Source organism: Desmodus rotundus, chromosome 12, assembly GCF_022682495.2.
Source record: "Desmodus rotundus isolate HL8 chromosome 12, HLdesRot8A.1, whole genome shotgun sequence".
Taxonomy (NCBI): domain Eukaryota; kingdom Metazoa; phylum Chordata; class Mammalia; order Chiroptera; family Phyllostomidae; genus Desmodus; species Desmodus rotundus.
The window spans coordinates 75,032,098-75,043,319 of NC_071398.1; the positions used below are offsets into that span (position 1 = coordinate 75,032,098).

General features: G+C 50.4%; 1 protein-coding gene across 1 annotated transcript; it reads right to left on the minus strand.

Annotated features, from left to right (window-relative positions):
• Positions 1 to 260: 260 nt before the first annotated feature.
• NHLH1 (nescient helix-loop-helix 1) lies at positions 261 to 4,455 on the minus strand. The gene is made up of 2 exons (XM_045182088.3): positions 4,168 to 4,455; positions 261 to 1,255 (listed from the first exon to the last, which is right to left on the minus strand). Exon 2 carries the CDS (start codon positions 1,080 to 1,082, stop codon positions 681 to 683), a length of 402 nt encoding a protein of 133 aa, XP_045038023.1. The 5' UTR covers positions 1,083 to 1,255; positions 4,168 to 4,455; the 3' UTR covers positions 261 to 680.
• Positions 4,456 to 11,222: the final 6,767 nt, after the last annotated feature.

The window sequence follows — 11,222 nt, forward strand, 5'->3', positions numbered from 1 at the left end:
GAAGCAGGAGGGCACACAGAGGGGGCCAAATAGCTCAAAGAGAGCAAGGCACTCACTACCAAGTAAGATCCGAGGTCTGCATCCTCAGGAACAAGATAGAAAACAAGATAGGAAGACTTATTCCCTAATTTCAGCTACTGAGGTTCACCTCACAGGTATTAGCTCCCCAGGCCCTTCTGCTAAACTAGACTGAGATCTCTGAGGAAGAAGCCCACTCCACTCTAAGCCCAGCCTATCCCCTTCCTGTTTTGACACCCCTGCCCTACCAGGGGCAGAAGCTGGAACAGGGTAGAAAGAAATGGATGTGTGTGTCTGGGTCTCTGATAATTTGGATGTGGGATAGAAGAGGCAGTAGCCCATGAGAGAGCTGGTGGAGACCCATGTGTGGTGGGCTTAGTAAATCCAGCAAGGACTGTATACCCGCCTCCCAATCAGATACTTCTAACAGTGAGGGCCCAACCACAAACTGCAGAAGGTATCCATAACAGCCTTGGGATGCCTGGGTTGGTAATAGAAATTTGCCTTCACAACCAGCTGGTGGTGGGGCACTGCTCCTGGGCCCGGCGCCTGGGGGCCTCCATGCCAGGGTATCGGGCTCAGGGAAGTGATGGCTGTTGTAGCCAGTGGGTGATGAGAAAGGACCTAGCCAGGCCCGGCAGGGGGTCGCATCCAGGCTGCCTTCAGACGTCCAGCACGTGGTTCAGGTAGGAAATGTAGCAGATGGCCAGACGCAGGATCTCAATTTTGGAGAGCTTCTTGTCCGGGGGCAGCGTGGGCAGCAGCTTGCGCAGCTCAGCAAAGGCCAGGTTGAAGGCCTCCACGCGGATTCTCTCCCGAGTGGCATGGGCTGTGCGGTACTTGGCTGTTGCCCGGCGTCTGCGCCGCCGTTCCTCCCGGCTCAAGTGCTGTAGGTCTTTCCTGCCAGGCTCTCCTGGCTCCAGGCCCCGAGTCTGGCCCCCTTCTGTACCCCTGGGCCCAGACCGGTCAGGATCCGCTGCACCCCCACAGTCGCTGAAGCCTGACTCTGGCTCAGAGTGGGTGGGAGGCAGATCCAGCTCCATCGTGTCTGAGTTGAGCATCATGATGGACGCTCCCTGCCCTGTGAGATCAGGATCTCCTCCCCAACCCCTCCCTCTGGGAGCCTGAAAACTGGTTGTGGGAGAGGCAGGAAGGGCCTGGGGTGGCAGTGTCTGCCACTGAGCTGAAGAAGTCAGAACCACTTCAGGGTTCCATGGTCAGGGTTCCAGCTGGGAGCCTGAAAGAGAGAAGAGGAAACTGATAGGGAGGAAGGAAGGACAGGACAACTCAGAGATGAGGAGGGCATAAGGAAGGTTTGAGATAGACTTGCAGGAAGGTGGTACCTGTAAGTGTAGGGGAAGAAGGACAGACAGAAATAAGGGCAGGAGGTGAGGGGGGGGGAGGCAGCAGGAAAGATAGGCAGGTGGACACATTGTAAAAGAGTAATAGAAAGGATGGTATGAAGGAAGAGAATACAGAGAGTGAGTTATAGGGAAGGAGAAGTGACGAAGAGGACATGGCACAGGATAAAACCAAGCAAGAGGATTAAAGATCTAAATGCGAGACCTAAAACTATACAGCTCCTAGAAGAAAACATGGGGGGAAAGTTTCAAGACATTGGATTTTGCAATTATTTCTTAGATATGATACCAAAAGCACAGGCAACAAAAATAAAAATAGACAAGTAGGACTACATCAAAATTAATAACTTCTGTGCATCAAAGGCCACGATCAACAGAATCACAAGACAACCTACAGAATGGGAGAAAATATTTGCAAATCATTTATTTGATAAGGGCTAAAAGTCCACAACGGTATAAAGAACTGCTCCTCAACAACACAAGATCAAGTAACTTGATTAGAACATGGGCAAAGGACTTAAATAAACATTTCTCCAAAGATAATATACAAATGGCCAACAAATATATGAAAAGAAGATCAACATGATCACTCATTAGAGAAATGCAAATCAAAACCACAAGATACCACCTCACATCAGTTAGGATGTATGCTATCAAAAACACAGAAAATAACAAGTGTGGAGGATGTAGAGAAATTGGGACACTTGTACCCTGTTAATGGGATTGTAAAATGGTGCGACCACTATTGAAAACAGTGTAGAGATACATATCCAAAAAAATTGAAATCAGAAAAAAAAAAAAAAAGGAATTGAAATCAGGATCTTGAAGAGGGAGGCATCTGCTATGCAATGTTCATTCGCAATTAGCAAGATATGGGAACAACCCAAATGTCCATTTGCAGATGAATGGATAAGAAACCACATAAATGAACCTTGAGGACATTATGCTAAATGAAATAAGCCAGTCACAAAAAGACATAATGTATGATTCCACTTATATAAGGTATCTAAGTAGTCAATTTCACAAAAACAGAAAGGAGAATGGTGGTTATCAGGAGCTGGGGGAGGCAGAAAGGGGAGATACTGTCCCATGGGTGCAAGATGACAAGTTAGGGAGACCTGTTTCACTGCAATGTGAATATACTTAACACTACTGAACTGCACACTTAAAATAGTAAATTTTATGTTGTATCTTTTACCCCAATAAATTTTTTAAAGAAGTGATAACAGAAAAAGAATTGAGTAACATGAAGCCACAGCTCCAAGAGAGGATTGGCTGTGACTCTAAACTTTGACTAGTGAGGGAGAGAACTGCAAGTTCTGGTCCTGTGATCCCCTCCCTCCCATGGTCCCTCGCCACCCTTGTGTGTGGGGGGTGGGGGTGGGGAGGAGGTAGGGATAAATATGCAGATTGCCCATTGTAGAGGGGACTGGGACATATGGTGCTCTGCCCAGCTGCCCCAGCTCAGTGACTACCAGCCCACACCTCACTCCCAAACATGACCACTGCAGACACCAGATCCTACCAGCTTGTCCGCTAGAGTCAGGGGAAGGTATCTCCTCTGGCTGTGATTCCCCTGCTCAGGACCAGCTCTTTCCTAGCTCTGAAGTCAATAACCTCAGACTTACCTCTGGCCCTTCCTCTGCAAGGAAGGTTGGAGAAAGGGAATAAATCAGCTTTCCACTTGGCACCCTCCCACAGCCTGAGGTCAGTTCACATGCAGCCTATAGAGGAGGATGTGGAAAACTTCTTGGGGCCACCATTATGGAGCTTGCATAAGGTTTGCTTATCCCTGGGACCAAAAGATGTCAGGGCAAGGCAGCAGGAACATGACCTGGGAAAGCTAGGGAAAGGGCTCTGCTTTAGGGAGTGTTAAGCAGGAATTCGCTGTGAGCTCAGCTGGACTTAACAGCCAGAAGCAAAATCACTGAGGCTCCCTAATAATCACCATCACCCCTTCCTCACCAACCTTGGTTCTCCTGCCTGACAGACACCCTCACAGGTGTCAGGAACCCCCAAACTTGCCCCACCCAATTGTATTAGCAAACAGACTCAATTGCAGTGGACAAATAGTAACTAAGCTCTGGGGGCAGGGGGTGTCAACATTTGATTGGCAGGTACAACACAACCATAACACAAAACAGAAGGTGGTTAGTCCTGAAATTTAGAACACAGTCCATAGTCTGGGGTCCAGAGGAACAAGAGGGGATGGCAATAGTGTGGGAGGCACCACAATTCACACCTTCTAGTACATGTTCAATTCCCCAACTCCCCACCCCCGTGCTTCAGGAGTCCAGCTGTGGACTCCTGAACACATCTCTCAACACATCTCTCATCTGGCCTGATTCTTCCTCTGGCCAGCCCCCATGTCCCTGCACCCCTGATCACTTTGCCATGCCCTCCCTTCCCCTCTGTCTGCTCCCATCCTGACCCCTTCGCCATCTCCACCTGCCCACTGTCCTTCCCAGCTCCAGTCCTGGCAGCAGCTTCTGTTTACCCATCAAGTCCTCACCCCAAAATCCACTTCTCGTCTCAAAGTTCCAGGCTCCAAGGATCAGCAGCAATTCCAAGCATCCAGGACATGACTTCCTGCCCCACTTCTGCCATCCCCAACCCGAATGAGGAGAGGTAGGCACAGAGTCAACAGGGAGAAGTAGGTAAGAGGGTGGTACAGGGCAGAGAGGTGCAACACACTAGAGAAAGAAGTAAAGGGAGGCTCTGGGAGGGGACTTGAGCCAGAATGGGAGGGACACGCCCACCCCTCCCTAACCCGTGGTTCCCCCTTTACCTAGGAGGACCCTGTGAGGGGATCCAAGCTGGCAGGACAGGGGCAGCGTTGATAGCCCCAGTCTCTTCTGGCTGCTCAGAGCTCATCCATCTGCAAAGTTAGTGACCAGCTTTCTACAGCTTTCAGGGTCAGCGTGGCGTGGCTGTACAGGCTCCAGGGCAGATGAGAGGGGTATACATAGTGGGGAAGGAGTGGGCTTGGTCAGGTACTGAGCCACCAGTACTTACACACGGGCACACACACTCACAGACACACACACTCACAGATACATACACACCTGGGCTGGTCCAGCCCTATGTGTATATATATGAAGACACACACACACCCCCAGCTCTCCATTGGCTGGCAAAGGCTCCCTCCTCATCAATATTAAACAGGCAGGCCAGGCAGCCATTGGCAGAGGGACCTTGGAACCAACCCCCCACCCCGGGAGCTGGGGGTGGGGGCTGGCCCTGGGGGGGGGCAGGCAGTAGGGGAGCAGGGACATCTGTTCTCCATGCATATTTCATAAGAAAGAAATGGAGAGCTGGGGAAGGGGTGGGGCTGGGGCGAGAGCCAGGGCAGGATCACAGATGAACCCCTCAGCCTCCCACAGCAGAGGCAGCGGGGCCAGAGACCCCCAGCAAGCTCAATTTTAGCACCATGGTCCCATTCTAAGTCCCAGCATGACTTTGACAACCCCTTCTCATGTCTCCTTTTCCCTGGGAAGAAGGCTCTCCAAGGCACTAACAGGGAAATGTAGAAAGCACAAGTAGACAGTACAAAGATGCAGAAGAGGACCCATGAGTCCTTGCCCTCACCATCATGGGACTCAATCACCCACACCTTCTTATTCCAGCCTCCATTCTCCCACCTACTCTATCACTGGGGTAAGCAGGACCAGATTTCTGACACAGATCCCATAAAGAGTTTTTCTATGTTGCCCAGCCCAACCTGACCCATTGGGAATTAGGGGCTCTTAGGAGGAGTCAAGGCTAAAGGAGCAAAGTGGAGGAGAAAAGAAAAAACAGCGTATGAAGTACACTGGGGTAGGAGGGCAGGGCTGCCCTGGCAGGCTTCATGTATGCTGCAGCATCTAATGAGCAATTAGAAAACTAGATACGAAATTATATGCAGCCTGGGCTGGTGCGGCTCAGTGGATGGAGTAACGGCCTGTGAAGCAAAGGGTTACTGGTTTCATTCCCAGTCAGGGCACATGCCTGGGTTTCGGACCAGGTCCTCAGTTGGGGGTGTGCGAGAGGCAACCACACACTGATGTTTCTCTCCCTCTCTTTCTCCCTCCCTTACCCTCTAAAAATAAATAAATCTTTTTAAAAATTATATGCAAATGGGCATTGATTAAGTTCATATCAATAGTTCAGCTGCCTCCAGCCTGTGTGTGCATGAGCATGTGTGTGTGTGTGTGTGTGTGTGTGTTGCAGGGTGGTAGGAGCAGGAACCAAGGGAAACATAGGGAAACAACAGGCTAGGTATCAGTATCTGAAGTTCTCTCCCCCATTCAGCCATTGAAGGTTTTCATGGAACCTTAGCAAGTATCTAGAACAAATCATGGCTAGGAGGACTCCAGAGACAGTGTGCTATAGTGAAGAAAGCCCTGTCAGCTGTGTGACCTCTGACAAGTAACATAACATCTTGAGCCTCAACTGTCCTTTTCTGTAAAATGAGGTTAACTCTCGCTGCTTTTTAGGTTGCCATGGAGATTAAGTGAGATAATGCAAGTGACAGGCCTAGACCTTAGGACCAACCACATCTCATGTTTAGGCTATAGGAGGCATTTGCCATTTATTTCCCTTGTTGATCAACCTTTTCTGGTTGAGACATTCCCTAAGGAAGGCCTGCAATTCCTCTCCAAGGTCCCCCACCCCTTCCCACTGCCAGGTCTGGGAGGTGAGGTGCCAACTCCCACCTGGGCAGGCCCAGACAGGTGCCCAGGCACCAACAGATGGGTTGAGCTAGAAGGGAAAGGAAGCTTGAGGAGGGGGGTTGAGAGGGCAGGGGATCAGGTGGCATCTCAGTTCTTGCATCATCATTTCCATGGTGCTGATTAAAAACCAATCTCCACCTAATGAGCCCCCAGCAACAATTTTAGCTCCCCCACCCTCCTGCCCTCTATGCCATCCAAGAAACGGGGAAACCAAGAGATGCAGGCAAATGTGCCATGAGGGAGACGAAAGATACTGACAAATGGGAGATGGAAAGGAAGCAGAAGAAATGAAGGGGGAGAGGTGGGGAGAGTAGGGGAGTGTAGGGGGATGGAAGAGAGAGAGAGGTGACCAAACAGAATAATCAGAGTCAGTGGGTAACAAACATGGAGAAGACTTGTCACAGGGAGATGGAGACATAGGGAAGATGGAGATAAAAAAGGGAGGAAGGGAGAATTCTCCCAGATTGCCAAGGCTTTGTGGGAGACTCAGAGTTACAAGATATGAGTGGGGCAGGGGCATAGGGTGAGACCTGAAAAGAGGAGAGCACTAAGGAGACACAGACCTGGGAGAAATACAGACATGGAGAAACACAGATGTTCAGGGATGGGCAGATACTGATCCTGGAACAGAGTCCTGAGGAAATCCCCAAGACAGGGTAGAGACATACAGACATGGGAGAGGCAGAGCCCAGACAGTTGTAAGGAACCAAAACAATACCCCAGATGAGACACAGGTGGGGAGACAGAACTTTAGTTCTGATAAACAGAACTAAAGAGATGAGGGACTGTTACTGATCCCAAAGGATGAGACAGTGAGGGAAACAAAAGCAGAACCTACAGAGGCCTTAGAAGCAGGAGGGAAATATGGTGGGGTTGGGGATGGGATGTGGAGAAAGAAGGAACCAGATCCCTGTACCCAGTCTCCCTCCTTCAGGCCCTTCAGCTCAGATTTTTGATCCTCCAGCGTTGAAGCATCCAGCCCATGTTCTCCCCAGTGCAGGCTGAGGTTTGATGGTAAAGGGGGGGTCTGAGAGTGCTCTGGAACCACCTCCTTGTCCTCTGCATCTGTCATCTCAGGATCCTGGACTCTGGGGCTCCCAGTCAGTCATCATTCAGGGATTCAGTTTTTGCTCTTTAGGGGAGTAACGAGAACATGAGTGTGTAACAAAAAGGAGCTGAAAGCCTAGAATGGTAAAAAGAACCACTAATTGTACTGAACTTGGGGCCAGTAGACTTGGGTCTAAGGCCTGGTGACCCTGAACAAATCACTTAAGCTTGACTGAGTCTGTTTTTGTCATCTGTGAAGTAGGGACAATGTTGCTTTCCACACAGGGCTTTTGTCATACAATGCATGAGAAAGTGCCCAATAAATTGTGAAGTGCTGACCCCAACCTTTACATCTGTGCACAGTGATCTAAAGGTGGAAAGAAGTTTCCTACACATGTATATGGGGCATTAAGATTAATGGAGGTTGGAGGGCTCAGGTTGCCCTCCAGCCCGCCTCAAGAGTTGTGTGGAGTCTTCACTGTAAGGGAAACAGGAGGAACAGTGCCACAGGATGGGGGGGGGGGGGGGGCTGCTGATGGTCCTATAGTTTTATTTTGCATTTTATAGGTGTTCTCTTTTTCTGCTTAGTACAATCTCTTTTCATCTCCACACAGACTACAAGGTAGACTGTTGGAAAAGGAGGTTGGTGTGTAGGGAAGACCCTGGGGCCTATGCCTAGTCCTTGAGGGTGGGGGGAGGGCCTGAGGAGCTTGGAAGCAGTGGGTTTGGCAGGAGAGAGGGTGACATATGTGGGGAGCCCTGGGGACCCAACCAGGCAAGCGGCTGGCAAGGAGAGCTGACAGTGTTAACCCTTGCTGTGCCACATGGCCTGACCCTTCCTGGAGTAGCCCATGACAGAGGGTGCTGTGTTCTGGGTCACAGGAACAAGGCAAGCAAAAGGACTTGTTTTCCTGGGGAGTAGCTGCAAGTCTTGGATCTTCTTCCATATTTGAGGTTCTCTCCTTGCCTGCTCCACTCATCTCAGTCTCCACCTCTCTGGGTCTCTAGGTGACAGCGGGTCTCCACTCTGGCTAACTACACAATCTGTCACTCTCTGCTGCCAGCCTTGCTGGAAGCCCCCCTTTTCAGTGCCTGAGCCCCTGAGCCCTCTCTTGCTTCTGGCTCCCTAGCCTTGCAGCCTTTGTCTCATAAGGCAGCCTCCCCTTTCTTCCTTCCTCTCCACTCACCTCTCAGCTCAGAGCCCATCTCCGATCTTATTATGACCTATCACTGCATCCCTTCCCCCAGCTGCTTCTCTTCCCTCCCCCATCCATCTGTCTTCCCTGAAGCTCTCTTCTTTGTGTCCACCCATCTGTCACCATCAGCTCAGGGCCCACTCCCCTCCCAGCCACGCCCACCTGGCCTTTCTCCCCTCAGGCTCAGTTTCCTCCAGCACTCCCAGCTCCCTTTCCTCTTTCAGCCCTACTAGGTCTCCCTACTTCCTATATCCTATTACTTCTTTGTCCACCCTCCTTCCCACCACCCCCCTGCCCCATACCCTCTTTCATCTGTTTTCCTTCTTTGCCTCCAATTTCTCCAACTACTCCTCAGTTGATGGGGAAGGGGGGAAGAGTAGGGACTCTAGGGCCCTATCCCCCAGCCCCTTAGCAGCCAGCCAGCCTGAATGAGAGGCTGGTAACATTTACTCACAGTTGCATCACCACCTTAGGCCTCTTGAGATACCCCCTGCACTCCTGCTCAAAGTTTTTCCTGGCTAGGAACAGACGCTATAGCTTCCCTTCTCCACAACAGGAGTGTGGAAGGTCTTCTACTGAGTGATTCAGGAAGGAATTTGACCCAAGGCCCATTCAGACCCTGACCTTCCAAGGGTCTCTGTTTTCTAAGCTCAACTTTCAGCAATTCCTGCCAAGCTTTCTTTGCAGATGGGATTGAGGGCCAGACCTCTTTTCTATGGCATATGCCACAGTTTCTCCAAATTCCTACTGTCTCTGGATAAGAGGATAAGTGCCTCTCAGGCCTCCCTCTCTATATTGACCCCAACACCTAGAAAGTTCATGAATTATCAACCTTTCAAATCAGCCCTGCCCTGAGGAATTTAAGATGAAAGGGAGAAAGGCCGGTCACACAGAACCAGATGTCAGCGCCAACAGAGGGACCTCAGAGAGCACCAAACTCCTCATTGCATAGATGAGAACACTGGGGCCCAAAGAGGGGCCGTGCCCTTTCCAAAGTCACACAGATCATCAGGGCACACCAGAAAATCGGGTCCTGAGCTCTTCCCACAACAGGAAGCTCCTCCTTATTGGCCCTACCCAAAGCAAACCCTCCATCCTCTGCTTTCAAAGAGAACCTGTTTACAGCACTGGTTTGGTTTTGCAATGAGCACATGGTGTCGTGCCTGGCTGTTTTATCTTGTATCATGTCCCATTCTACCATCTAGACTTTGGGTCTTCAGTCTCTGAGGGAAGGCAGCCTTATCCCAAACCCATTTATGATGCTGGGACAATGCCTTGCCTGTAGCCATGCTCAATAAATGTTTATTACTGCTACAGCTGCCAGTGCAGATATAAGAAATGTTCTAGTCTCAGCTCCTATTTGCTGCGTGACCTTGGGCAAGCCACATCATTCCTCTTGGCTACTATTTCCCCCATCTATCAAATACGTTAGACCGTGCACATAATTTCTAAGGTCTTAATTATATGGTCCCTGGATGAAACAAAGTACTACTGAATAAGGTGGAATCTTGGTGCAGAACACCAGGCTCTTCGAAAAATCTCCTCAGAGGATGGGATTTTTGGAGCAGTGGGCAAGATGTGGGAAATAGAAGAGGAGCTGGGGAGAGAAGTCTTGGGGGAAGGGATGTCTGTTACTCAACTTTCAGCATGGGGTGGGTGAAGAAAAGGTGCAGTGTGAGCTTACCCATGGTTAGGAGCAGGGAGGGAGGGAAGCCCTATGAGAAAGGGAGGGGCTAAGAAGTAAATTTCAGGAAGCACAGGGGTGAGCAAGGCCTACAGCAAGTGAAAGGGAGGCTAAGGAGTTAAACTCTGTGGCCCTAAGGTGCGGCCAGCCAGTCCCATGTGATCTCCAGGGCACAGGAGGTACCTGATGAGGAGCCAGATCAGTCTCAGAAAGGCAGCCCCAGTGGTTTGTCTGGGAGCCTGTGCCCCTTCCATGAAGCCTGGCTTCCCCAAGAGCCATAGAAAGAGCCAGTTTTCTGGTTCTGTATTTTGGGGGTAGGGTGGCTGGGGTTGTAAGGTGGGATAGCGTGAAAGGCAGAGAAGCAGCTTGAGGATTCTTCCCGAGGCAGGAGACTGAATATTGAAGGCCCTACATCTTGTACCCTTTTTTCTTGCCCACCCTGTTCCCTTGATTCTTCCCATCCCTCTGCTTTCCTGTTCAGCCCCCTCACTGATAACCTAGCCACTTCCTTGCTTCCTGAAGCCACCAGCAGGATAAGGGAGTAATGCTGTCTGCTGGGAAATGTGTTGGCCAAAGGAGGTGTGGAGTCAGCCCAGATGGTGGCAGCTGTGCTCAGCTCCCGCCAGCACAGCACACAGCTCTCCAGCTCTGACTGGGAGGGGTGCAGTGACAGGGGGAGCAGCAGTGTGTATTTCCATTTCCCAGAACCCCAAACATTCCCCTGAGGGAACTTGGAAAGAAACCTGGAGAAAAACTACTTCCTCTCAGCAGTATTCAAAAAAGTAAACAGCCCAATCAGGAAACTAAGAGAAGGGTTTAGGACTCTGCAAATGGCCAGTTCTTTTCCATCTCTGTCCCCAGGCACAAGGGAAACAGCTTCCCAGGCACAGTGAGGGGTGAAGGCTGGCTTCAGTGCCACTCCTGTCAGTTCTTTCCCCCTCAGCTGACTAAGCCTCTACCCCTAATTTAACAGTGCTGCTACATTCCAGAATTATGCCTTCATTAAGATCCAGGGGATTAGAGTGTCTCCAAAGAGTCCCAAGCCATTCTTTGTTTTGGTCTACAAAATGCCCACCATCAACAGAAAGCACACCACCCAAGGGGGCCTTCGTGACCCGGCTCCAGCTTCTCCTGCTGATCCTTATGGCTTGAGCACACTGAGTAAGTCAACATTCCCAAACACGACCAGTGTTTTCTCTTGGCT

Excerpts from the sequence above, each read along its gene's own strand:
- NHLH1 (XM_045182088.3), bottom strand. The coding sequence starts at position 1,082 with ATGATGCTCAACTCAGACACGATGGAGCTGGATCTGCCTCCCACCCAC.